We start from the raw sequence: 27,746 nt of genomic DNA, 5'->3' as shown, positions 1-27,746 counted from the left end.
CCCAACTGCCCTTCCCTCCCCCAGCCCCTGGCAACCACTATTCTTCTTTCTGTCTCTATAGATTTGTCTATTCTGGATAGTTCATGTAAATGAAATCATAATAGATGGTCTTTTGTGACTGACTTCTTTCACTTAGCATAATGTTGTCTCGGTTTATCCATATTGTTGGATAATATTTTAAAATACAAGTATTTTTCAGGATTTAAGAGCAATAAACTGTAATCCCTGGATTTGCCAGTAGGGAGCAGGCTAACTTGGAACCGTATTAACTTAAATATATTTATTTAGTCTTGGTATGTGAATGCGAAGTTTATTTAAAATAAGTTTGGATGGAATATCTGGAATATCACAAAGCATGACACTTAAGGATTTTGATCCAAGTTAAGGAATAAACCTCTCCCCACCCCCCCAATTTTACTCTTGTCGTAATGAATTTTAGTCTTGAGTTTTGAAAGATCTGCTTGTATAAGGACACTTGATAAAGTAGGCAGTTTAATTTCTAAGATTCAAATTTCACAAAAAATCTTTTGTCTACTTATTCTGTCTTTATAGATATTTTGAGGACTTTGAGAAAAGAATTCCTCGTGAAGAGATGTTACAAATGCAAGTAAGAGTGTGCTGAATTGTATTCTTTGGTTAGAATTGAGAATGTCAATTGGTGAAAAGCCATTTTTAGAATACTGACTTAAGTTTTCTTCTATTAGGATATTGTACTAAGTGAAGTTGAAAAAGTGGATTCTGAATACATTGCTACAGTCTGTGGCAGTTTCAGAAGAGGTAACATACTTCCTAAGCTTAGGTTATTCATGCCTTGATGTTAAAATTGCCTAATGTATATGAAAAACATGGATTAAAAAGATGTAATTTTTGTTACTTTATAGATTTACTAATATCTAGTAGTATTAGCTAAATTTATTTGTTTATAAATGGGAGTATAAATTAGAGGAAATTCATCCTGATTTTATTATAAGATGGGTTTTTTTGATGACTAGTTCTAATAAAATTATTATAAAATAATTTTAGGTATATTAAATGCTAATAGTGGTTATCTGGCTAGATGCTAGTGAAGCCATGAGTAGTTTTTATGTTTGTTGTTTTACTTTATTTAATTTTCTAAGTTTTCTCTAATGGATCTAAGTTTAATGTCTCAGAGACATCAGCTCAGAACCAGTTCTCAAAACAACCAGGTTCTTCAGAAGATCTTAATTTACTATGTGAATGTGAGCAAAGTGAGAACCACACAATACTGGTCTCTTACTGGCTCAAAATTTTGGAAGGGTAACCTAAATTTTAAAATATTATCTTAAAAAATTGAAATAGAACTTTATTTAAAACCTTGAAATAGATGTCTGACTGAATCTCTGGCCACCTCTGGAGTTTTGCTTAGGAAGTGGTAATAGGCTATCAGAAATTCTCTGGGTAGCTGCTATAAGAATCTAGCATTCTCTTTTTTTTTTGCGGTATGCGGGCCTCTCACTGTTGTGGCCTCTCCCGTTGCGGAGCACAGGCTCTGGACGCACAGGATCAGCGGTCATGGCTCACGGGCCTAGCCGCTCCACGGCATGTGGGATCTTCCCGGACCAGGGCACGAACCCGTGTCCCCTGCATCGGCAGGCAGACTCTCAACCACTGCGCCACCAGGGAAGCCCCAAGAATCTAGCATTCTTATCTATGATGCCATAATAGTAATTGTTACCAGTACTCATTAAGTGAATTCATTCAGAAGAATTAAAATGAATTTTCTGATTAACCTTTGCAGAGTTAGAGCATATTGTTTAATTTGAGATTTTTAAATATTTAGTGTTCATAGATATATTTTAAAGGTATATTTAAATGTTATTTTTATTCAGTATTGAGTAGTTACTTAGGTACATTTTTAATAATATTTAACCAATTGTATGCAACATATATCTAACATCAATTACTGTTGTTATCCCAGATTCTGCTGTTTACATTAATATACCTGAATAGTTGGACAGAAAATTGAACTCTTTTAACTAATTCTGAATATGAAGCACAGTGAAATAGAAAGTTAGGCTGTTAGAAGTAAGACTCTTCTATGTGTGTCATCACCTTGGTTCTGTGTTTGCCTAATTGATAAATTTACAAGGAGAATTCCATACATATTCTTTGCTATCATAGGGGCAGAGTCCAGTGGCGACATGGATGTTCTTCTTACCCATCCAAGCTTTACCTCTGAGTCAACCAAACAGGTACCTCAGAATTTAAAAGCAAATGTGATCGGTCTTACACAGCAGTGAATATAATTTTCTAAATGATAGTTGGATATTTTCAGAATGAGTTTTTGTTTTAATCTTTCTGAAAGTCAGTTGAAGTGTTTTGTACTGACTGAATTCTTTGAGAGGCAAAGTAAGTTGTTGGAAGGGATACGCATTGTTTGTCCACAAATAATTGGCAGGACAGTCTAGCATTTGGAAGAGATGAAATTTAGTAAAATACTTCCAGAATTATTTATTATCTATCAAGAAACTTAAGCTCTGTTAGAAGACCCATGAAGGCAAAATGCTTTTGATTTTGGAATATATACCTTTTAAAGATGAAGCAGGTAACTTTTTGTTTAATGAAACAGATAAAGACAAATGATGTCTATTTGGGGGTATCATGATATTGGTGAAAAGTGGTGGTTTCATTTGATAAGATGAATTTTCTGTTAGAAGAAAAGGTACTCAGAACATAGGAAAACTAGGCATTTCTGCATAGAGCATCAGAAAACTCATTTTAAAAATGCTCTCTTGCTGTAACAGAGTAATTGCTTTTTTTCTTATTCCCTAATTATGATTCTATAGCCAAAGCTGTTACATCGTGTTGTGGAGCAGTTACAAAAGGTCCATTTTATTACAGACACTCTGTCAAAAGGGGAAACAAAGTTCATGGTAAGTACTCACTTGAATTAACACATTTAAAAAAAAACTGTGGAGACTGTCCAGTAACCATTCTGAGTGTGACCTCACTGTAGCTTAGTGTCACGGTCAGTAAATAGGACATCCTAGACCTTAGAGGAGATATATTCTCTAATCTGAGAATATTTTAGTAAAGAGGGTTTTTTTGTTGTTTTTGTTTTTTTTTAAATTTATTTGGTTGCATCAGGTCTTAGTTGCTGCAGGTGCACTCCTTAGTTGCAGCTCAAGGGCTCCTTAGTTGTGGCATGTGAACTCTTTGTTGCAGCATGCATGTGGGATCTAGTTCCCGGACCAAGGATCGAACCCTGCATTGGGAGCGTGGAGTCTTAACCACTGTGACACTAGGGAAGTCCCAGTAAAGAGTTTTGTTCTAAATTCCCCACTTGTAAATAATCTGTGCCATTGGAATAGGTAATTATGCATAATCTGCTATTTTTAAAATATCCATAATGACTTTAATACATTATATTTTTTCCCTAAAATAGCAAATACTCTTTGACTCAGAATATATTAATAAGTGAGATTAGAATTGTCTGAAGAGTATTAATCTGTTACAAGACCAAAGAAAGAAGGCATCAGGGTACGTGATAGAACGTCCAGGGGAAGAACTATGCTATATGAAAGGGGCTCATAGAGGGGGCACCTGTGGAGTCGTCCCAGTGAAACACACTGTGATGGACTGTCAAAGTCCTGTGTTCTTCCTAGGGGATTAAGACTTGAGGATTCAAGACGAATAGCAAATGGATTAAAAACATTAATAAATGGTCCTGTATAAAAACCGAAGGCAAACAGAAATCTAGGGCTAATGTAATAAAGGCTTACATTTATCTGCTGCTCACTTAAATACAGCATTTGGGCGTTCTTTTCTCCATGCCCCCCTTTTCCTAAGTCAGAGACTATGCTTTTGGAGCATGGACATGCTAAAATTAGCAAGAGTCTCACTGTGTAGATTTGACAGTCTTAGCCAAAAGTAGAAGAAGATGGTTGAGATAGATAATTGAATTACCATGTCATTCAGAAAATGGAACGGTGGTTGCCAGGGCATGGGCGGGGCAGCAGGGAGATGGGGAGTGAGTGTTTATGGGAACAGAATGTCAGTTGGGGAAGATGAAAAAGTTCTGAAGACGGATGGTGGTGATGGTTGCACAACAGTGTGGATGTACTTAATGCCACTGAACTGCACACTTAAAAAGGGTTAAAGTGGTATATTTTATGTTATGTGTATTTAATCATATATGCAAAAAAACATGGCATTTGATTCAGCATGGTGATTTTAATGGGCTATGAAAGTATTTAACTAAGTTGTCACACTTTATCAGTATTTTAAAAAGAACTTTGGGAAAGGTAAAAATAAAAATTCTAGTCAGTTTTTGAGAATTACATTTATGATCTGTTCTCCCTAGTCTGTCAGGTTTCGAGCTCTTACTCTATGCTTAAAAATATATGCACACATGAGATATTAATAAAAATAGGATTTGTATATGCCATATGAACGTCCTTTTAAGTTTAGATTGACTTTAAATCACTCAAAATGAATGTGCATAAATCTTACATTTAAAGAACATTCAATCAGATAAAATCTAAAAATCATGTGCTAGACAAGTTGGGTTGTTTTTTTAAATAGTAGGAAAATGTCCTGGTATGCCACCAGGGACCCCTTCTGGCCTCTCTTCCTTCAGTAGTCATCTCTGTGAAAGCACTGGACTTTCTCCTGGGGAAGTGTAGCAGCTGTTTTCAGAGTTAGCCACCAGGAAGGTGTTTACACAATAAAAAAGCAGAAGCATTTTTTTACAGTCTGAACAGTATTCTTCTGTGCCCAAAGAGATCCAGAGGAAAGACCTACAGAGGCTGTAGTAATCCAGCTAGCAAGAATACAAGGAAAAATTACAAGCTGGTGGGCTGGGTGTAACCTGCAAAGGAAGGTGGGTAGCCAAGTATGTGAACATAAAGAGTTGCTGACATAGTGGAATTGGGTTATCCTAGTAGCTGCTCAAAGAAGGGAAGTCCTTTGTCTAGGAAGGTCAGAGGCAGCCAAATCCCAGTGATGCTGCAGAGTCGGCCGGTTCAGACCTCACAGTACATGTGGTGTGTGAAAGACTAGGACCGCTCACCCATCCTCGGATACGGGCTGGGGTTGTGGAAGTCTTGGCTCTACCTAGCCTTCCGTTCTCTCGGTCATACCTGGCAGCACATGTACAGGTATTGCCAGAAAGGGAATCCTCCAAACCTCTTTCCAGAAGAAAATAGGTTAAAAAATAAGAAAGCAGGCTTTTTGTTTGTTTTCAAAGTATGGAAGACTTAGACCACAATAAGAGACTAAGGCCTTTATGTTGTGACATAGGAATCCATCTTAGTGGATGGTCTGTGTATAAAGTTTGTATACCGTACATGTAGTTCATGTATTTACTGAAGCTTAGAAAATGCCGTGTTTGAGCCTCCTGTTTTGACATTTATAATTAGTATTTGTTAGGATGAGAAGCACTCCAGGTCCACTTTCAAATCATTTTATTTTGGAGGCAATAAGAAGTGATTTGTGTCTTGTTGCAAACACGGTGGGTGTTGGTATGTTGCATTGTAGGAAAGTAGATTTGGATACGGAGGCTTTAAGATCTTTTGGTTCCATTACCAATTTGTTGTGTGACATTGACAAGTTGCTTTACTTCTCTAAGGCCTTAATTTTCTTATTTATAAAATGATATCCTTGCCCTCTGTCAAAGGACTGTTATGCAGATCAGATTAAGTAATATATGTGGAAACGTTGAAGGGTTTGTACAAATATCTTTTGAAGATACTGTATCTTCAAAGAGTTGTGCAGTGTTATACTAGTATAATACATAATAATAATATAAAAGATAATATATTTCTATTTGGAAATAGATCAGTTGGAAGAAGGTAGTAACCTGGAAAGAATTAAATTGGGGAACAGAAAAAGGGATAGAAAAAGAGAAGATGGTGCTATGAAAGAACAAAGTGGGGAGAATGAGTGTCAGTAGGAATGAGAAGGTGTATTCAGTCAATTCACCAAATACATACTTAGCATCTACTACATTCCAGGCTCTGCTCTAGGAGAATGGGATAGATTAGTGAATTTAAGTAGAACTTTTTTTTTTTTTTTTTTTTGCGGTACGTGGGCCTTTCACTGTTGTGGCCTCTCCTGTTGCGGAGCACAGGCTCCGGACGCGCAGGCTCAGTGGCCATGGCTCACGGGCCTAGCCGCTCCACGGCATGTGGGATCTTCCCGGACCGGGGCACAAACTCGTGTCCCCTGCATCGGCAGGCGGACTCTCAACCACTGCGCCACCAGTGAAGCCCTAAGTAGAACTTTTATTTGAGGGTATGGGAAGGGACTGCTACTTAACAATGAACATATTAAGTAGGTAAAACGTTAAGATAATAAGTGTTATTTTTTAAAAAGAAAGGGAGTGCAGGAGACAGTATTAAAGAGTCCGGCCTTATTGAGAAGATGAGACCTGGGGAAAGACTTGAAGTAAGGAAGTTAGGCAGGCAGGTCTCTGCGGGGAGAGAGAGGCAGGCAGGAGTCAGGGCAGTGACCCTGAGCACGTGAACATGAGCAGAGATCACCAAAGGAGTTAAGATCTCTAGGTTTCTGAAAGGAAATTGGCTGCAAAATGAATTCAGCTTATGAAGTGGAGTAAACTCCACTCCATATCGATCCACTTGTTTTCAGAACATCTTGTTGCTATAAGCACTGACTAAATAGTTTTAAAGATATGACCATCTGTGTGTTTTTTAAGTTATCTTCAAAACATGAATTCTCTTAAACTAATAGTAATCAAAGCTTAGGAAAGCCAGGGTTATTCCAGCTCTTCTTGTAAACTCAGGGTCTTTAGTTAATTGAACTATTCTTCCCGTGAATATAATGACATTTGGAAGAAAAACCAATTTCCTCTGCATTTAGATGCCTTTTTACTTTATATATGGCGAGTACCACTCAAATTTTAGCGTTTCGTGCAGGTTTGACCTCGGAGGATGATTTTCTGTGAAATATCTACAGCGAGGATTCACAGGACAATAGAAGATACCTTGGCTACACTTGGGGAAATGAAAGAGGCTTTATTTCAGACAGTCAGCATGAAGTGACCTAACTGAAATGCCAAACAAAACTAATCCACTCGATTGAATAAAGAATTTACAGTAATACAGAGAAATTCTTTAACATTAGCACTTCAGAAAAAGTGCAGGAAATAAAATTAGCCTTGAGGACAGGAACAAAGCCATTAGATGGAATCCTATTACTGATGTGACAAACAGAAAGATGGTTGCCTGTGGGTTCAGACCTCCAGATCTGCAAGGTAATGCCTCATGGTAATTCCATTTGAAGGTTGACTTGGAACTTGTTAGTGCCTAAGAAGGTAGGTTTCATATTTGAAGATAAACAGGTTTCATTAATCTCTCAGGAATAGGAGTTGCTAAAGAAAATACCCATTTTAGATTTTAGATTTTGGATTTTGATTTTTCTATGTTGCTGAGTGAAAAGTATGTCTTTTAGTGACGTGTGTACCAACTCGACTGCTCTTTAGGACCAGAAACCTGTCACTTGTGTAGTTTTCTTAGAATGTGGCATTTGAAGCTTTAGATTTGAAATTTGGTGATGTTTGTATTTCTTTTTACATATTTATGCGTTGCTGCCCAGTCCATAAACTGTCCCCATTTTCCTGGAAAAGGAAAAGATAACAAAACACACCTTGATAATTATTGTTTAAAAACTGCAGAAGTATTAAAAAAGAAAACTGCAGAAGTATAATGAAAACTCACCTGTAGAGAAGGAAGAAAACGATCCTCTAATTTTCTTATCTTTTACATTTTTCTTAATTTTCCTCTCTCTGTCTTTTCTGATTTCTGGGAGATTTCCTCAATTTCAACTTCTACTTCTATCATATTTTAAATTTTGATTTAAATCTTTTCCTTGTGTTTTCTTTTTCTGTAGAATTCTGTCCTTATTTCATGGATAAAAATCTGTGATCTGAGAATATTACTGATAGCTTTTGTGTCTGTTTTCTTCTCCCTGAATAATCATTGTTTCCTCTAAGTTGCTTTTTTCTGTTTGTTTTGGTCTCTGTCTTTCACGCTTTCCTTGATTAGCTTCTCTTGTTTAGAGTCACACAAAAGCCAGACCCTCATAACCGGAACCCTTGCCTGCTGTTTCATGTGGTTCTTTAGTTATCATGAAGCACAGTAGGAAGGCAGGGATAGTATATAGTGCATAGAAAAGCTACTAAGTTACAAGTGCTCACAATTCTAAAACCGCCTCCATTTAAAGCAAAAATAGCTTCACAGTTAACAGTCTTTGATTAGAATTAAGCCTTAAGTTTAAAAAAATCTTTAAACATTATTTTTAAATATACGTTTTAGGGTGTTTGCCAGCTTCCCAGTAAAAATGATGAAAAGGAATATCCACACAGGAGAATTGATATCAGGTATTACTCAAAATTTGTTGCTGACCTATTAACTTTTCCCTTCTTTTCCCCTTTTCCCCCTCCCTCTGTATGTCTTGGAATTTGCATAAATGTCTAAGACCCCTTTTCATTCCAAAGTGCCATGTGTCCCTGCAATAGACAATGTTTAGCCTGAAAGTATGTAAAGAATAATGACTGTCTGCAGAATCTACTTTATTATCTCTAGGTTCACCATGGTGTCTTCTGCAGCTCAGAGTAGATCCTGCCTGGGGAGAGTTGGTTGTAACAAGTGATACTGCTTTGCATTTGTCCACACCTCTTGCAGAGCATAGTTTACTGAAACCTCAACTAACTGCAAAGTTGAGGTCATTTGAATGGTCTACCTAATGATGGTGTCCTCTTCAGTTATTGGACCACACAGACTTGTTTTGTGCCTTAATGATTTTAAGAGTACTATTTTTGCTAAATTGGAAATACGTAGTAAAAGATTGGTGAATTGTTTATTGGTTGTAGGTTGATACCCAAGGATCAGTATTACTGTGGTGTCCTCTATTTCACTGGGAGTGATATTTTCAATAAGAATATGAGAGCTCATGCCCTAGAAAAAGGCTTCACAATCAACGAATACACAATCCGTCCCTTGGGAGTCACTGGTGAGTATTTTTGTCTGCATTAGAGATAATCCTAGTCATCTGGATATTTCGGTTTAGCAACTTTGGTTTTTCTAAAAAGCCTTTCAGTAACTGTGCCAGTTAATTGCAGTTTCTTTGGTATTGTTAGTCCCTCAGGCAACAAAAAAAGCTTTAATCCATAGGTGCTCCCAGGCCCTCAGTTGAAGGCCCATGATGACAAGATTCGTTTATTTCCAGCTCTATTAGAATGGATTAAATTCTTTCTACCTCTGGTGGTCAGTAAATAATCTTATTGATCTAAAGTGTTTTTGTTTTCTTAAATGTATCTCCAAGACTTCCAAAGAACCCAGGTATTTTTGTTAGTGCCAGGCCAAACTTGGTAGCTTTGGCCCCAAGCTTTTAAAGTTTAAAGAGTAAAAATTGCTTGATTTCTGTTTTATAGATCTTGTTAACATTTCACAATATACTGTGTGGTTTACTATTGTCTTCTAGGAAGATGAAGATTTTGTCTTTTTGTCCTAAAAGTGTTTTTCATCCCTGGTAGATGAGGGCTGTGCTTCTCACATGTCAGTGTGTATACCAACCATGTGAGGACCTCGTTAAGTGCAGATTTTAATTCGGTGGCCTTCTGCATCGCCAGTAAGCTGCCAGGTGGTGCCAGTACTGCTAGTCTGGGGACCGTATTTTGAGTTGCAAAGGAACTCACTAGAGTATTTTCTCTAATACGGTGGAGATCCAGCAGACAGAAAAATCATGGATTAGGGCCACTTCAGCTGGCCAGAGTTGGGGTACTGAGGTTCTTTGTGTAGCGCCGGTAATATGTGTGGCAAAGCACAGACACAAGCTCACAGGGGAGGGGGAAGGCAGTCAATATCTTTTTTTTTTTTTTTTTCTTGAGTGGCTTGGGGACTATTTTCTTTTTCCTCTGAAAGTGAGTCCTGTGTAGCTCTCAGTCCTGAAACCTCTAAACTCCAGAACGGGTTCATGAGGATGGTTCTGTTCTCCCTCCTCGCAGGAGTTGCTGGAGAGCCGCTGCCCGTGGATAGTGAGAAGGACATCTTTGACTACATCCAGTGGAAATACCGAGAACCCAAGGATCGAAGTGAATGAGGCCCATCCTCCCCGGCACAGCCCAATAGGTCTTAATTTATTTCTTAACCTTTGCTACATAAGGGTCTGTGGTGTTTTTAAATAATTGTTTCTTCATGCTGTAGCTTGCGTTAGTCAATAAAACCTCTTGTACTATTATCAGATGATCTTGTGCTTATTTTATTAGCAAATACGTTTAAATTTATATATTCTGTTCATGATCACACTTTACTAAGGGTCAGTGGAGAGGAGTAAGAGATGAGATGATAACAAATCTCAAATGGGAATTTTTGTTTTCCCATTTTCTGCCCTTATGCTATAAACCACATTACCTCATTACCTTTCCTCCTATTTACTGATTGTAAATTAGTCAATTAGGCAAGCCTTTGGAAGAAGGTTCAATCTTTTTTAGAGACTTTTTTCTATGCTTGGCCCATATGCGATTTTGTAACATATACTTATAACCTAATTCCAAGAACAGGTGTGTGGTTTATCTCTTAAATGAAATCTGTAACAGTTGATTGTAATCCATCAGAAAGAGCTTCCCTAATTAAAACCACTTTTAATATGTACCCATATGTATAAAATATGGTCTCTTATACTTTGAACAAAGATTTTACTTTTTTTTGCCCTAGTTTTCTTCCAGTGTAACTTTTAAGTTCAGATGGTCAAAATGTATAAGTAAAAGCACTCCTTGAAAGCCCTAGCTTTGAAATATAGAAATTATTTAAATACAAAATATAGGAAGTTCTTAAATGGTAAGTAAAGCTATTGAAAACAAAATAACGTAAAAATGCTTTGTAACTTGCAGTGGGCTATACAAACATAAGATACTACCTTTTGAATCTTACTTCTTTATTAACCAAGTTATTTTGTAGCAAAACGGTATTTCCCTTCCAAGAAATAAGTGACTATAAACAATGGGGGTTTTAAGGAAAAATAAAGTATTTGCTGTGATAATTTTCCCTGCCTACTACTGTCAGGTGCCATAATTTCACCAGAAATTACATAAAGATTTATTTGAACTAACTGAATCACTAGATCAAAGTTAAATTTGTTGTAGAATCACATCACTTTTCTGCAGAAATAGACAACAAGCCCAAACTAGTTTCCATTCATCACAAGGCAGTTTCTCCAGCTCAGTCTGTTTCACTTACTACAAGATTTGATTTTAAGAGTTATTTGTATGGGAAGATTTTTAAGTTCTTGTCTGAGACTTCTGCTGGAAGACGTGCAGCTGTTCAGATTTTCTGGCCACACTCTTAACCGTGAGTTTCGTTGATTTCCAGTTGCCTGACTTCGACATGATAGTCCAGGACCACAGTCACAGCGCTGGAAGATTTCTGGAGCTTGTGCGGTATCTTTGTGCGCTCTCCTAGAGCAGACCTGTCCCTCCAATGGGACCGGTTTACAAATTTTAGTCCAAAAATGACGAGCACAGCAAAGTCCAGGTCCACAGTCGAAAGTTCTAAGACAGCTTTCTCCCTCTTGTCCTGTAACGAGATTGATACGGGCTTTAGTAATAAGCAGGGGGAATGGTGGCTTGTGAGGGCATGACTGGGTTAGGGCGTGGGGTGTAGGATAAGGTCGCAAAGTAAAGATAGAGCAACAGCATGCCTGGCTCCTGGGCTGAAAGCAACAATGGAGTGGACATCTCTGTCTTCCCAAACACAATTTACTGCTTTATAAAGTTAAAACATTTATTAAAGAAAGATGGGATTTCCAGTCTTGAGACATGAAATAAGTATCACTCATCAGTGTTTTATTAAATGGGATTTGTACTGACCCAAAGAGAGACCACTACTTACACAGGGGGCAACCAGCCGCCTTCAACAAACAAGAATGGCCAATTCACCACCTTCAAAATCCTAGCTGCTTTATGTCAGAGACTGGAATTTGAGACTACAATTTTGTAAAAAGCATCTTAGTGAAGTTTGTATTTTGTCCGAGAATGAAACGTTATTGCATCTATGTTCCTCTCTCCTTTATTTTGTATTCTGAGGATCTAGAAAGGGAAATTTCTATTTGTTAAATTATAGGCTATAAAAAGATGTGCATATAAAATTTAATTAAACAATTAAAGGCTTTCTTGCTAATCAGCCCGTTATTATAGCTATTCCCCGTCCTCTTGGCCTGCCAACTACCTTGTGCTCTTACCCCCATGATCCCCATAGCTGTTTATGGAAAGAGATTGGAAATAGGACATGCTCCCTAGGTGTTTCCGGGGTGGAGAGGCATAAGTCAGTTTCAGCCTATCCTTAAGAGCCTAGGAGGAGAAAATATTTTTCTTAAAAAAAAAAAAAAATATATATATATATATATATATATATGCTTAGAATGCTGCTGTTACCCTTACTGCCTTGTGATTTTTTAATATTTGGCTTCCTCTTGGGTTTGTTTTCCTGAATTGGGTGCTCATTTGTTCCTTGTGTATCTGTGTCGTCTTGGTCATCGATCTGCCTCTCCAGTATTGGGGTTGCATCTTCCATTGCAGTGCAAACATCTGAGAGACAAGCAGGTGGAGTTAGAGGATGAGAACCACAGACAGGCTCATTATCAGACTGTCACAGGGTTTGGCAGTACTTCCGCCTTCAGTTTCTGTATAACTTTCTAGATTTCCGGGACACAGGCACTAAATATTTACATCTCACATATGGCAAAGCAGGTGCTTAAGTAATTAATGGAATCTAAGTGAAAACAGAAGAACTTGAAAGATTCCAACTTGAACCCTTGCTTTAAAATCATCTCCAAGTTGCTGGCAAGAGTTGTTGCCGGGAAAGAAACTATTTTGCTGCATCGGGAAGAGGCAGCTGCGGAGAACCACTTTGGAGCCTTTAGAGAGTGCCTGTCGTGGAATACCCTAGTCTAAGAGACCCGGATGCTGTGTCTGCTCTTTGGGAGCGCTGCAGTTCTGCAAGTCTTCGTGCTGACTCACCGTTCACGCAGAGCGTCCCCGGGCAGCACACGGCAGCCCACTGGCACCACCTCCGTAATCCACGACAGGTAGCACAGGATGGCTTCTCATCCTGGGGTTTGAGGCAGAATTTTCTAGTGTTGCAGTCTTTGTCAGACATGCACTGTGAACCCTGTAAAGAGAAGCTGTTGTCACAGGGCTAGGGAATCCGGCGAGATGTAAAGAGTTTTTATTCCAGGCAGGAGATGGAGAAAGCCAAAAAGAGAGGCACTTTAAACACTGAGGCAAACCTCAAGCAGCATCTTGACTTTTCACTAGAATTGGTTTTCTTTCACAAAGGGGAGAGCAAATCACCAACGAAGAGACCTATGTGCTGCAAACGTTATTTGTGTCTGAAAAATTGTCCTACTTTTAAACATAGAATTTCATCTTTTATGCTCTCTGTGAAAATGGAAGAAAATGTTTTCCCACGTGTGTCTTAGAGACGGTTATGAGATTTTTGATATGTATCTAGAAGCTCTAGATGCTGTGCGATAGTTTAAAGAAGTGTTGGTGTTTGTGGCATCCCTATTTGACCGTTTTACTCCAGTGAATCACATCAGTCACCATTTGCCAAGTAGGCCCCTCAGTGGGCCAACCCAACCATCCTTTGGTTTCTAGTGATGCCTCATTTGCAGAGAAACAGATACCGAAGACTGATTTCTCTCATCTTCGGTTGATGGTTTTTCATATGTATATGAAACATTTCCTATAAAACAATTCTGTGAAGTGAGAGGGTTGGCACGCAGCATGTAACTTCTGACTCCCATGTTCCCTGGCTGTGTGGCCTTGGTTAAATCCCTCAGCGTCTCTGAGCCCATTTCCGCCATCTGTCATTAGGAGATGTGATAGCTGTCTCAAGCTCTGAGGAAGAGGAGATGAGATAGTATGTATAAAAGGCCTGGCACGTGGTGTATAGCTTTCTAAATGTTAGCTTACTCCCTGATTTATAGGTGAATTGATAGCCCTGAAATTCCATGCCCTGAAAAGCCACTTGGCTCATCTGGTGAGTTAATGCTAAAGCGACTGGATTCTTCCAGGGTGCCTTCCACAGCCTCCATCCGGCCCACCGTCTAGATGAGCTACTTCAGATGCTCATCTGCGTGATGGCTTCACTCGAGCCCAGCGCCCAGCCCTCCTCCTCTACCGAGCGTTACCTTCCGGGCTCCTTGCGCATCCACAGAGCTCTTGCTGTTGACATCCAGAACCAGGGCTCCCAGGGGGGCGCACAGCCAGCCAAGCCGCAGCAGGATCAACACCACCATCCTGGACCTTCTCAGCCCTCCCTGCATCCTCCTCGAAGCTGGGCTGCTCTGAACCCACGAAATGGGAACTCGGCAAGTCGCCCTGAGATTGCTTTTTCTGAAAGAGAAGCAAATCTTCGTTGGAGGAAGGTGTGTGAAGTCAGGCGAGCGAGGTCTGACCGGCGGGTTCCCTCTGAAACTGTTTATAGACGTGCCCCCTCCTTTCTCTCCTCCTCCTTCCTCCTCCCTTTCCTTCCTTCTTACCCCACACAGGCTCCAACAAATCCCCTCAAATCTGTTTGATCAATAGTTCAAAACGAGGACTCAATAGAGGGGGAGCAGAGGCAGGGCTGCAGCCACTGCTCCTCCAGGGGTTGAACCCCTCTTAATCACTGCATATCAAAGTCAGTTCAAAGGGCCAGCGGAAGAGCAGGATGTCTGTATCAAAAGCAAACTCTGATAATCACCTGCATTTCCTACCTTCAGTAATCCTGTGAGGGTGGAGGGAGTCTGCTCTAAGATCTGTTTTCACAGCTAGTTGTGCTCCAAGAAAGGATGAAACCTGTTAGCCAATACGCTCTGCGGGATGCCAAAAACTAATGAGTTACAAAAAATATACTGAGAAACTTTACACTGTGCTCAGATAGTGAAGACAGACAGAAAAGAGACAAAATGCCCCCTGCGTGTCTCTGGTGTTCAGATGTAAAAATCCCAATAGCTTAAGAGCTGTGAATGTAACAGCACCTGTCCCGACTAAATGTCAATTGGAAAATAATTCTCCTTAAAATGAAAATGGAACTGTTTGAAGTTAGGATTATTTAATTAGGAAGATAATGATTTTATAAAAATTGCCTTTTTTTAGTGATAGGGACAACTGCAGAAAGCCCATTTTATATACAGTTTTATACAATTTAATAGGAAGTTTAGGTGTATTTTATGAGCAATGGATTTAATTTGTGTTGTATGATGTTGAAGTGACTTAAGCAGAACAGGCTTCAAGACTGTAACTCATTTCAGATGGGATTTCATGCATTTTCAAGTTTCCTAATCTGAATTTTTAAAAAATGCTTCATCCCTTTTTCTCTGATTTTTTTTTTCCAGCCAGACTGTTAGCAAAGTCGAGTGATTTAGACACGTGCTTATCACTGCCTAAGTCCTTTAAGGGTAGATCTGGGTCCCCAAATCCCTTCATTGTTTGCTTTGTTCTCAGGGTAAATTCATCCCCGTACCTGGGGTGTAAGGCGCCGTTTAAAATCTACCAGTGCCCCTTATCTATGCCATCAATGGTAACCTTGGTGTTACTGGGTCTTCCTCCAAAACACCTGACATCAGTCCGTCAAGAGGTACCTGGACATTCTGTGCCAGGGGACCATTCCCAGCCTCGAGGGACACCTGGAGCCCAGTGGCTGGGGCAGGTGACCTGAGGATCCATTACCTGGCTCTCTTCCTGGGGTTGGATGCCTGTCCCCATCGTGTGGCACAACGGAGCTATTTCTTCTGCAAGTACTACTTGTTTTCATGTAAACTGAGAGCATCAAACACCCTTTGATAGTAGGATACTCCTGGTGACTAGGGGTGTTCCAGAATTTATTTTGAAGTTGGACAATTATGGCCAAACATAAAAGAGAGAGCCCCAGGGTTCGCTCTCTGCTGGGTTTCCCTGCTTCTTGTTACCTGACAGAAGAGAGAATACCAGGGCACCAGAGGCCTCTGGCAAAACACACAGACAAAAAGGACTGGAACCAAACGTTCACTGAGTACTTTGTACTTAACAGAACCTATGTGTAGGTGTTGGGAATAAAAGATAAAACACAGTCCTTGCCCCTGAGGGGTTAGTGTCCAAGAAGATCTACATGTAGAGATGATTTTGATATATTATAACAAGCACTAAGATAAAGATAGAAATGTGGGGCTGAAGGATCACAGGGGAGGGTGTGATTAGACCTTCTGAAGGAATGAAGGAATGCCTCTACAGAGATGGTGACTGGTCATTTGAGCTGGGTTTTGTGGGATGAGTAGGAGTTTCCTAGGTTGAGAAGTAGGGGATGGTCTTACCCCAGGCTCAGAGGGTGAAGTGTGTGCAGGGGCAGGGAGGTGCATTTTGGTTCTAGAGAATCTGTGTGGCTGGGGCAGATGGTGGAGAGACAAGAGGAGGCTAGACTGTGAGGAACCTGATAACAGGCAAAGGACACCGGGTATTATTTCATATGCAGTAGAAAGTCATCGGGGGAATATTTGAACTTGAAAATGGCAGGATCTAATTTGCTTTTTAGGAAAGCAGTGCTGGCGGCGGTGTGGTGCTAGGGTGCAGTGGATTGAAAGCGGATGCTGGGCCAGTGAAGAGAAGGACGAGGAGGCAGAGGAGGGCCAGTGTAAGGCAGTGACACGGTGACCGTGAGAACCAACCAAGGATGGGATTGGGCACTTGAGTCCCTACCATTTGATGTGGGGGGTGGCGGGTGAGCGAGACAGAAGAGCTGAGGTTACCCTGACATTTCTAATTCCACGCACAGGTGGATGGCTATGGCACTGAAGATGGAATTCAGGATGGAAAGCAGATTGGGGGGGGAAGGGTGACACGATCCAAATCATCAAGGCTTTGCTGGGTATCTTAACATGGAAGATGGAAGATTAACCCCCGTGTCTTCCAGGAGCGATGCTCCCACAGACCAAGAGGGGTGAGGATGCAGACACACCAGGTGCAGGAGGCTACAAACAGGGCAACAAAACCGAAAAGCAGGCTCCTCTCTGTCTCTGTCTCTGCTTGACTTTCTCTCGGCCTTGTAAGAGTGCAGGCTTTGGAGTCAGGCCAACCTGATCTGAGCACAAGTCTGGCCTCCCCTATAGCCCCCGATCCCCCCACTCTCCCAGGCATCCGGCTGCCCGCCGTGGTGTTTATAAAACTCTATTGTGATTGGGTACTTCTTGGTCTCTACAACGAGGTGATAAGCTCTGGGTGGGCAGGGCTGTAGCTGTTCATCTTTGTATCCTCATGCTTTGAGGGCCTGGCATATAATAGAAGCTCCATAAGTTGTTTCATGTGATGGATGGCTGCAGAGATAAATGGATTTATGGTGACTTTGTGACCTTGAACAAGGTGCTTCAACTTTCTAGGCTGTATCTACACAGCTGTAAAGTGGGCATGACCTCCCCATAATGACTATATTCTGAGGGTTTAATGGGTGAATACGTGTAGAGGGCCTGGCACCATAACTGGTACTCATAAAACTCTACAAACCAATGTCCCGCACTCATTTCCAAGCCTGGACTTTCCATCCTCACGTGAACTTCAGGACCTAGCATGACGCACGGCCCTCCCATGGAGGCTCTCGGTAGAAGTGTGTGCAACCCAACGCACCGAAGAAAAATCTCCCCTAAGTAGTCTGTTATTTCTAGGTCTCCCAAAAGCCAGAGCAATTTTGAGGAACTAAATATGAGAAGTCTCCCTGGAAGACGACTTTTGGTTTCAGATCGGCGGAGGCTGCTTGTGTGCTAATGATCGGTGTTCATCAGCCAGGATGCCCTGTGGGCACCCTTACGGCCCTACGGCTGAGCTCAATGACTGGGGATTGGAGATGATGGAGCAGTGGGGAGAGGAAGGCTTTATTAGTGTTTCTGCTTAAAAGGCGTTTTTTTTTTTTTTTTCTGCTCTTAGGTCAGGGCCTGGATTTCCCAGACGCAGACAGCAGACCACGTGCAGAGCCCACCGCCCCCACGGGGAGCCGTGGCCCCGCTAGCCACACAACGAAGGAAGCCCCCCGTGCACTTCCGGCCAGGATGCTGCCACGGGGCTCCCCCTGGCAAGGACTGTGGGCCACCTGGCAAGCCCGCGCCTGTCCTCCTCGTGCCTCCGGGTGAAAATTCTCGAGAAGAAATTCCCCGGGGCTCCTGGTTCAGCACGGCGGGGGATGCCAGCCCCCCGGGTGACTCCTGGCCAGGGCCGAGGTGCGGCGTGGGCTGGTGTGTGGGTGTGACACCTGCATCCTCCGGGGACAGCTGCTGTAGCTCCCGGAGCTCACGGCAGAGGCGGCGCCGTGAGTTACGTTCACTCCGGAACGGACAGTTTTATTTGTTACGTCTCCTGTGTCGGCACCAGTGTGATTTCCATACACTTTGCTTTTCTTAAAAGCAAATCAAAGGAGCCGAAACAAGCGGGTCTTTGGCAGGCTCTCACGGGAAATGGTCAGTAAATGAAAGATGAGGGGGCAGGTTGATGAGGGGAGACAAAGATTGCAGGATCTGTATAATCACAGCGCTGGTGTAAGCACTGCCGCTGAGGTACCTGAGGTCAGGAGGCACGTAGCTGCCGGCCCAGGAAGCGGGTTTATCAGATGTCTTGCCCCTCAGGGCGGGCCCGCTTCCAGAAACAGCCTGGGAGACTGGGTCCTGCTCATCACCAATTGTGTGGCCTTGGCTAGCTCACGTACCTCTCAGCCTCAGCTCCTCGCGGCCTGCAGGGCTCCTCCAGACCAGTTTTCCGGGAGTGTGTGATGCCGGGCGGAGGGGGAGGAGGGGTTGGGGGGTCAGCCACCATGAGGCTCACCCCAGCGGCACCACGCAGACCGGCGTATGTGTGAGCGGCTCCCTCTGGAGTTGGCCAGCCAACCACGTGGCGCTGGGACCTGCCTTTCCCGTAAGGCAGCCTCCGTTCTCCTGATCCCAACCTGGCGTCCAGCTGGAAACAGCACCAGGGGCCCCGAGCTTCCTTTGTCAAGGTTGTGCTCTGCCTTCTTTTTGCTTAAAAATATTAGATGATGTTGTGTGTGACCCATCAATCCTGAATGCCTTGTCCACCCTACCCCATTCCTGGGCACGCTCCACACCTCTCTCTAACAGAAATCCCACGGACTAGGTGCTTCTATACGAGCTGAAGTCTGAGGTCAGGGTGCCCGTGTGGTCAGGTTTATGTCAGGCGAAGGCCTGCTTCCTGGCTCGTAAACGGCCGCCTTCTCGCTATGTCCTCACGTGGAGGAGGGGGAGAGGGAGCTCTGCGGGGCCTCTTGCACAAGGGCACGAATCCCGTTCATGAGGGCCTCACCTCATGACCTGAGCACCTCCGGAGGCCCCCCTCCTAACACCGTCACACTGGGCGTTAGGATTGCAACGCGTGAATCTGGGGACACAAGTGTTCAGGCCACAGCAGGGCTTTTCCTCCTCTGCGTCCTGCAGTCCCTGACACACTCGTGCTACACAAGACACAGAGGTGGGGGTAGTGACAGCAGATGCTGCGATGAAAAGGCAAGAAAAGGTTTGTAAAAAGCTGGCCGTATCTCAATACACATTCGCTGGAAACAGCATCTCTCGTCTTAGGTCACAGCAGGAGTCAGCCTGTTGGGACAGTGTCGGCACCACTCTGACTCGGGGACCAGACGTCCTTTCACCAATGCCACTGAGGGTCCCAGCAGCCTGCAGTCCCCATGTGTGGGCGATTTGGGGTGGTTTCTTTTTCAGCTGGATTACATTTATGTTTCCAGAGGAGATCACGAGGCCCTTCCAGCCCCTTGGTTCTATGAAACTCTCATATGGAGCTCCGACTTGGAAAGCAAGGTATTTTCATAGAGTCCAGTTTGTTTTATTCTCTTTACTGACTGTAATTTAATAGTAAATACACTGCAGGGAGGAGGGCAGAAACCTATAAAATTGAGTGGAATTCAACCTCCATTCTTCTTTTCATTTCATCGTTTTCCTTCTACACCTTTGTCCCCCGCATTCTTCTTCATTTGAGTCTTTCTCCTTTGCCTCATGTTTTTTCATTTTCTTATTGTCTCCTCCCTCTGCATCCCTATAACTAACCCCGCTTATTCCTCTTTTCCCTTGTGTCCAGTCCTAGGCAATGGTGTTCTGGTGGCCCTCAGAGCCTGGGGGCATGGTCACCTGACCTGAGGATCACCCCGTGGCAGCCGTCCAGGCCAGGGGGGGTGAGGGGGGGTGTGATCTGTAAGCAGGAGTGGTGTCTCTAAGTGGGAGGCTGGAGGGTTGTAGAGGAAGGAATGAAGGCCCCCCTGCGACACTGCGTATGACTTTGAGGGACAGAGAGTGGACCCCTGCGGCGGTCCGCACATCCCAGGACACCTGTTTCAGGGAAGGAGCGTGCAAAGGGGAATCCTCCAGCCTGCAAACAAGATGCGTTCTGCTGTCTTTGGGTTTGGACCCTACCTGGGGTCTGATTCTTTTTCCTCGAAGGTAGGGGGTGAATCCCATAGTGTTAGGAGATCCCAGACCTGCCTGGAGTCCCAATTCTGAAGACACAAATTTTTCTAAATGAATGGCTCTGGCAACTATAGTTAACAATTCTATACTGTGAACTTGAAAGTTCCTGTGAGAGCAGAGCTGTAATGTTCCCACCGTAATAAACAACAAAAAAATGGTAATTATATGAGGTAAAGGACACCCTTAACCGACCTTACTGTGGTAATTATATTTTGCAATATATATTTGTATCAAATCATCACACTGTACACCTGAAACTTACACCGTGGTTCATGTCAATCACATCTCCATAGAGGTGAGGTGGGGTGGTGAATGGCTGCCCTGAGCTCTGCACACACGGGCTCCCGAGTCCCCACTGGAGGGGTGGGGCTACAGGCCTCGCCTCTCCTGGGGTGTTCTCCAGGGGCCCCTAGCTGTAGACTCCCTCCCCGCAGCCCCTCCACACCCCTTCAGGGTGAGTCTGTGTCTGGCTCCTCCATCGTCCTGGGGCCTGTGATGTGTGCGACTCACTGGCGTGATCTGGCTCTGGCCCAGGGTGAACCCTGGTGTGTGGTCCAAGCCTCCTCAGAACTTTGGCCACAGAAAGCCATCTGGTGGAACCCCCTGGGTGGGCCCCATCTGGACGGACGGTGTACTCCTGGGGATCTCCATTTTAAAGATGAAGACACCAAGGCTCAGAGAGGTCAAGTAGCTTGCCCAAGGTCACACAGCCGGTGAGTTGCAGACCTCGGATTTAACATAAGTTTTCTGGTTCCAAAGTTGATTCTTCCCTCTACACCACACTATACAGCTCACTAACCTAAGGCCATTCCCCAAAACATCAAGTTGCCTGAAACACAGCTATATATTCACTAAGGGGACATTGCCTATTAACTATTTTTAGGTTCCATAGGAGTATGCCATCCTCTTTTTTCTTAATTTATGTTTCACGTATAAGTGATCATAGTGCTTCACTAGCAAGTGATTAAGAAGAGCTAATTTGCAGGTTGTGTCAGCCAGGCTGTACCCTAATCCACATGTGGAACGCTGACAAAATTGGTTTCCTCATAAAAACAATTTGTAAATATTTGCTGCCCTTTTGACATTCAACTTGGACTCTAACTTGGGTAGGAAAGCCCCCATAATTGTGTTCACAACCGTATGGAGAGCTTGGATGAGGCTCTGGGGACAAGGGGAGGACAGGGGTCATCACCCTGACTCGAGTCCCAAGCCCCCTGCCCACCAGCAGGGTTAGCTATTCTTTACCTTGGTTCCTTGCGCCCCCTTGTGGCCAAGAGTGAAGGGAGCTCCCAGAAAGCCCAAAATAAATTCCAGGGACTGATCCCAGAGACATTTCCAATTTTGGATGGAAATTGCCCACGGAACAGCATGCCCTTCTCATGAACCTAGGTACTTCCCCACCTTATGAAAGTGAGTTTAACTTTTCTGATTATAACACAAACACGTCTCCAAATTTTAGAAATTGTGGAAAATACAGAACAGTGTGAAGAAAATAAAAATCACATATACTCTGACCCAGCAGAGATAGTCACTATAAGATTTTGGAAACATTTTCCCGATTTTTTTCTATGTGCATACATATACACACACATATACAGCATCTGTTTATTATATATACATATACATATATTATGTATTATTAATCTATCACCAGTCCAGAATTAGCCATTACTAAAGCCTACATCTACCCATGTGGGCCCCCTCTACCCAGTCTCTCTGTCTGCCCTGCTTCTTCTTAAAGTAAAACTATAACACACACACACACACACACACACACACACACACACACACACACACACGGAATTACACTGTACTTAAACTTTTGTTTCCTTCCCCTTTTTTTTAACTGAGCCTTTCCCCCAGATCATCAAATATTATCAGAACACACGGCTGTACCATATCCCAGAAGATGGGCGTATTATAACTTAATGAATCCTCTAAATGTTGGCCATTAAGTTGTTTTTAATTTCTTACTACTGTAATTCATTCAAGCTATTCAAGATGAACCTTTGCACGAGTCTGTTTCCTTGAGAAGAGTCCTCAGACATGGAATTTCAGGGTATGATATACACCCTCAATATACAATAACACAGTCTTGGATGTCTGTCCCTCTGCACTGCAAGCCATGCCCCTCTTGTCCACCTGACCCATCCCTGGCACAGTGAGGCGCTTTCACCGCTGGGTCCCTGTGCTCTGCTGCCCCCTTGAGGAGGCCCAGGGATGGGGCTGGTCCCTCCGCTTCTTCAAAGATGCCAAGGGGATCCTCCCCCTTCATCAGAATTCTGAAGTCCTTGAAAACAAACAAGTGGGCCCTTTTTGCTTTAAAGAAACAGGGAATTAAATAACACCGCTGGCTTCAGAATCTTAATTTTCCTTACACTTAGGGCAATCGAGCTACTAAATCTTCACAGTGGGGTTTCTGTTCTTAGGGTGTTTTTTTTTCTCATTTTTGAGGGTAAAACTATACTAACCTTCTGAGATTTTCTCTCACAAAGGTAACACAGGCAGACAGTCAGGTTACCTTGACTACAGCAGGTGACCTGTGCTGGGAGCCTGCTCACCAGGGCCTCCGGACGCACACAACACGGATGTGTCTGGGCGTGTGCTCATCCATCAGCTCTGAGCCTGGTGTCCTGTACGCAGTAAGCAAGTAGCAAATGTCTCACAAATGAAGGAGTCCAAAGCCCCTTCCCTGCCCTAAAATTCTGGTTCTAGACATTTTATAGGAGAAGAATGCCAGGTGATTAGAAGTTGGACCGAGAAAGTCCTTTCTATGCTTCCCAAGAGCTTAGAGCCCATTGTGGGTCGGGGGTGAGCAATGGCTGTAGATTGGAGGCGGCAGAGGCTAGAGGCTTGATATGGACGTTGAGGGGTAACGTGGATCCTGATAAGCCGACGGGGCCAGAGAGATAGAAAGCAAAGGAATGATTCCCTCTGCAGTCGCCGTTTTCCTTAACAATTTCTTTTACCACCTTCCTGCATCAGGTGCTGGGAGAAAGAGGAGGTCTTTTGGTGCATGACCTGGGACTGGTGTTATCAGTTCCCTTCAGAAGAAAGGTCTTTGGATAAAGAAGCCCAAGGAAGGAACGTTGCCAAATTCCCATTCAAAGTGCTCTTTACAGCCTTCAATGGCCTGTTGTACCTGACAAAGTCCAGGTCTGTGCCAAAGTACAGGCTGAAGTTGTGGCTCTAATATGCATATGTATGTGAATAAACATAGTTTTGCCTGTACAGCTTTTAATCACTTATAGCATATCTTCATCTGTGTTATTAACTAATGAACATTTTCCATATGCCAGGTAGATTGTTATGTGCTCTGGATACATTATTTTCTTTACTATTCACTACAATCCTCTGAAGTAGACCTTATTTAGTTCTGTTTCACAGATGTAGAAACAGAGGCATAGAGAGGTTAAGTTGCTCGCCAAACACCACAGAGTTGGCAGATGTGAGATACAAACCCAGCCTCTTTTGACTACAAAGCCCATTTTGTTTAGCCTACTGAGTTCTATTGCTTTGTTGATGATATTTATCATCTTCTGCCTCATTCAGCAGGTATTTGTCCAAGTCTTACATTATGAGTCCTTTGGGAGCATGTATCTTATCTCTTATTAGCCTGAAATGCCTTACACACAGCAGGGAAATAATCTTTGCCTCTTGATTCAAGCAGCAACCTGGTACCAGGAACTGAATATCAAAGACTTTGTGGGGTTTTTTTCTTCCCAACTTTTTATTTTGAAAAATTTTAAACTTATCGGAAAGTTTCAAGAATAATGCAACGAACATCCACATATGCTCCACCTAGCTACACCAATTGTTAACATTTTGCATGTTTTTTCCCTTGACCATTTGAGAGCCAGTTGCAGACACATGCTATTTCATGCCTAAATACTTCAGCATGTATCTCCTAAACACCAGGCCATTTCTGCATAATCAAGGTATAATCATCACTCTCAGAAAATTTTACATGTTACAATACTACTATAGTCGACATTCAAGTTTTCTCAGTTGACCCAAGAATGATCCTCAATAGATGCTTTTTGTTTTTATTTTTTGATGCTTTTTGTTTTTTGATCCTGGGTGCAATTTAGAATCACATTGGTCTTGGAGTCCTATCTTTGTCTCCTTTAATCTAGAACAGTTCACTAGCCTTTTTCTTAATATTTCATGAAATTGACATTTTCGAAGAGACCAGGTGGTTGTTTTGCAGAATGTCCCTCAATTTGGATTGTCCCTCAATCGGATTGTTTCCTTGTGAATAGAGACAAGTCACTTTTTTGGCAAGAATGAGCATGTGATGTCAGTCTGTACCATCCCTGGTGATGTCAAGTTTGATCACTCGATTGAGGGTGACTTCTTTGATGTGAAGGTACCCTTTTCTCTTCACTAAGTAACCTGTGGGATGACACTTTGGAACTGTATGAATATCCTCAACCATCCAGCATCTATCGAGGAATTTTGCTTGAATCAGTTATTGGTGGCTCCAAAGTGGTGATTTCCTATTTCTATAATTTCTTCTACACTTACGAGCTGCAGTTCGTCTCTGAAGGAGAGCTTTCCCGCCTCCATCTCCTCTCTGCCTTTGAAATATCATTTACCCTGTGTCATCTTGAATAAGTCACGTCACTTACCCCCTCGGGACTTATTTTTCTCATCCTTAAGACGAGATGACCTAAGGGCCACATTCTTGAATTTTAGTCACCCTTACACGAAATCCCCATACAGATCTGCCAGGCATCCGCCAGAGAAGACGCCGGGGTCGGCTGTGCCAGCATCCACTGCGGAGTAGCTGGTACCGCCGCATCCGCCGCCGCGGCCCCTCCCCTGGCAACGGTAACTAGTAGTCTCCGCGCCTTCTCGCGAGAGCGGGCCCCTCGCGGACAAAGGTGCGGTCGCCCGGCCTGCGCGCCCCACGTCAACCTCCGCCCGTCCCTGCGCGCCGGGCCCTGCCGCGCACGCGCGCACTCGGACGGTTGGAGATGTAGGTCCGCCTCGGGCCTGCCGCGCGCGACCCCGGCGCGACACTCCGGCGCAGCCGCGACGCGGGGCTCGGGGCGCGCAGGCGCCGTGGGCGTGGGGCCGCGCAGGCGCGGACGGCGTTGCTCTGAAGACTTTCTTCGGTGCCCTGGCGGAGCGGGCGCGCCCTCCTGGCTGAGCGGACAGGTCCTCCCATCGGAGGTGAGGCGAGCCGGGGCCTCGGGCCGGCGGCCGGGCGGGGGCGGGGCGACCGGCAGGGCCCTGCGGGAGGAAGGGCCGCCTAGCGGGGCGCGGGCCAGCGGGCGGGGTCGGCGGGGACCGGCCCCTCGGGTGATGCACCGCCGCGCCGCCACCTGCTTGCGCCCGGCCGGTCCCCAGGACTCTCCGGGCGTCAGGCCGGACGGGAGGTTGGTTTCGAGGGAAGTCGGGTCCTCGAACCCCGAACCCACCCCCGCCCCCGGCTTCCTCCCTGGCATTGGAGTCCACCATCAGGGGGGCTCTTCCACTCCCTGCCGCCGAGGGGAGGATGCTGAATGTGCACCTTCAAGGGGCGAGGCGAGCTGACGGTCCCGTTAGTAATCGTGTGAAGCTGGGTTATAACTAACCCGTCACCCCCATCCCCCGACTGCGGCTCCTGCAACCCCGGTGCGCTGTGCGTGCCCACGGACAAGTGCATTTGTAGTCATGGAAATGTGCGGAACGTGTCGTCTCTGGGGCTTCTCGAGTTTTTGCTTGATCATACCAGCAGTGCACTTCCCATCAGGATCCTGGGCCTGAAAAAATAAGCTTGAACTAGGTAAAATTGAGGTCCAACCCCCTACACGACTTTTGCAAAGTGTCTGGCAGGTCGTTTTGAAAAAGAAGGAAAATGCTAAAAGACTGTAATGGGTCCCTGGATGGATGTTTCTAAACATTTAAGTGTATCTTTTCTCTTGTCAGTAGAGGAAAAACCAGACTGTAAAGCCTTAACATTTCTATTTGAATACGTAGTGCCTGCGTTTCGGGAAACATTTCAACAGATACCGGCATCGGTTGTGATCATAAAGAGTAATATCAGATTGCAGTTGGCAATGTGTAAAAAGCCTAAAATTGATCCTTCGAATACAGAGGACTGAATTGTAAATCAATTGCTCTGGGAGTGAACTACGAAACCTTGTGGCTTAGAACAACAAAGCTTTAGGATGGCCATGAGTCAGTACATTTATCTCCTCTCACCTTTACGCTTTCTTCTTAACTTTATATATATTTTAATACTCTGTTCTCTTAACATATCCTAATATCTGTCATATTTGACAGGTTTAGGTTAAGGGACAAATTTTAAGTGAATTCACAATTACGAAGTGCACCATAAAGTGTGTGTAGTGTTAAGGTGTGGTGGGATAGGCAGAAACTTAGCAGCAGGCCAGACTAAGAGCTCAGCCAAATAGAAATAAATACTTTCGGTTGTGTAGGTGGTTCAGGGGCTAGCTGGTGCTCTGGATGTTTCTGGTGTAGTAATGGGGCCAGTGGGGTTGCTTGAGGTGGTTCTACGACCTGTTGGATGTGGCTGTTGAGGCTGCTGCAGGAAGAGGTTTCCCGTGGTGCACAGGGCAAAGGAGTGGTATGTTCAGCAGTGTCAATAGGCCTGAGATTTTGATGTGAGGGTCATCTTGACAGTAGAAAGGCTGGCTGAATACTAAGTAGGCAAGATGAAAAGTCAAGCCCCTTGGGTTTTGAAGGCTGTAACTTTAGAGTGTATACTGATTTGGGGGAGCAGACCGCTGCATGTAGACCCTGTCCTATATCTGGTTACTAGGTAAGATTATAGCACTTTATTTTAAGAAGAGTTTTGAGAGAGGGCATACTCTGGGTGAATACATTTCAATTAGTGTGGTAATTCTTAAGAACTGAATGTCAAGAGTGGCAAAAACGGTAACCCTGAAGATGTTTAATTGCATCTGTTTTACAGATCCTCAGAAAATTTACCTTGACATCTTACACAGCTCTTTGGCTTTATAACAGCCCAAGAAATGTTTTTCTAATGTACATTTTTGCATTTTTTTAAAAAGTAAAAGTCCAGTTTAACAGAGCATCTCCTTCAGCCTGGGAGAAATTTCTTTTCTTTGCAATGCAATCAGAAAGATGACCTTTGTGAATCTCATGAAAAACCCTTTTATTCTCTAGCATTCTGGAAAGCTCTTTTTAAAGGAGCAGCATGCTTTCTCTTAACTTGGCTTGCATTAGGGCATAAGCATTAATGACACAAAGGAAGAAAAAGCTGTATACCTCTTCTCACAGAACTAAACAGCTGAACAGTGAATAAA

The 27,746-nt window shown here is 43.6% G+C and overlaps 4 protein-coding genes across 12 annotated transcripts in view; 2 read left to right on the top strand and 2 right to left on the bottom strand.

Annotated features, from left to right (window-relative positions):
- POLB (DNA polymerase beta) overlaps positions 1-19,012 on the top strand; it is a 28,918-nt gene extending 9,906 nt beyond the window's left edge. For 2 of the 5 annotated variants that reach the window (XM_004285066.2, XM_049704208.1), the window contains 7 exons: positions 553-607; positions 705-777; positions 2,143-2,213; positions 2,808-2,894; positions 8,295-8,359; positions 8,852-8,991; positions 9,986-10,218. In XM_004285066.2, the coding sequence (XP_004285114.1) occupies positions 553-607; positions 705-777; positions 2,143-2,213; positions 2,808-2,894; positions 8,295-8,359; positions 8,852-8,991; positions 9,986-10,080 (586 nt within the window). In that variant the 3' untranslated portion in view covers positions 10,081-10,218. Of the gene's footprint in view, positions 1-552; positions 608-704; positions 778-2,142; positions 2,214-2,807; positions 2,895-8,294; positions 8,360-8,851; positions 8,992-9,985; positions 10,219-11,348; positions 16,935-17,911 lie in introns of those variants that run through there. The other 3 variants (XR_007474574.1, XR_007474575.1, XM_033415433.2) reach the window with 3 other exon arrangements.
- The window catches only part of PLAT (plasminogen activator, tissue type), a 249,087-nt gene that overhangs the window by 162,018 nt on the left and 59,323 nt on the right, over positions 1-27,746 (bottom strand). The window lies entirely within an intron of this gene.
- The window catches only part of VDAC3 (voltage dependent anion channel 3), an 81,924-nt gene that overhangs the window by 43,872 nt on the left and 10,306 nt on the right, over positions 1-27,746 (top strand). The window contains exon 1 of one of the 5 annotated variants that reach the window (XM_012538786.3): positions 25,366-25,644. The exons of 1 other annotated variant lie outside the window; for it this stretch is intronic. Coding sequence is in view for 1 of the 4 variants with exons in the window: in XM_049704210.1 (XP_049560167.1) it covers position 26,227 (1 nt within the window). In the remaining 3 variants the exon portion in view is untranslated. Of the gene's footprint in view, positions 1-25,365; positions 25,645-25,814; positions 26,240-27,027; positions 27,044-27,746 lie in introns of those variants that run through there. 3 more of the 5 variants (XM_049704210.1, XM_033415436.2, XM_033415437.2) reach the window with 3 other exon arrangements.
- On the bottom strand, positions 10,962-14,304 carry DKK4 (dickkopf WNT signaling pathway inhibitor 4). The gene is made up of 4 exons (XM_004285084.3): positions 14,170-14,304; positions 12,995-13,145; positions 12,410-12,562; positions 10,962-11,552 (listed from the first exon to the last, which is right to left on the bottom strand). The coding sequence occupies exons 1-4, from the start codon at positions 14,302-14,304 to the stop codon at positions 11,209-11,211; spliced, it is 783 nt and encodes a 260-aa protein (XP_004285132.2). The 3' UTR covers positions 10,962-11,208.

This window comes from Orcinus orca, chromosome 21 (assembly GCF_937001465.1).
Source record: "Orcinus orca chromosome 21, mOrcOrc1.1, whole genome shotgun sequence".
Lineage (NCBI taxonomy): Eukaryota > Metazoa > Chordata > Mammalia > Artiodactyla > Delphinidae > Orcinus > Orcinus orca.
This window is presented reverse-complemented; position numbering and strand designations above follow the sequence as displayed.

What these genes read in the sequence shown, in the direction of transcription:
- DKK4 (XM_004285084.3), bottom strand. Translation starts at nt 14,304, where the DNA reads ATGCAGGGAGGGCTGAGAAGGTCCAGGATGGTGGTGTTGATCCTGCTG. An exon ending in ATGCGCAAGGAGCCCGGAAG is followed by an intron (nt 13,146 to 14,169) that starts GTAACGCTCGGT and finishes TTCTCTTTACAG; the next exon opens with GGTTCACAGTGCATGTCTGA. An exon ending in GGGGACGCTCTGCGTGAACG is followed by an intron (nt 12,563 to 12,994) that starts GTGAGTCAGCAC and finishes CTTGTCTCTCAG; the next exon opens with ATGTTTGCACTGCAATGGAA.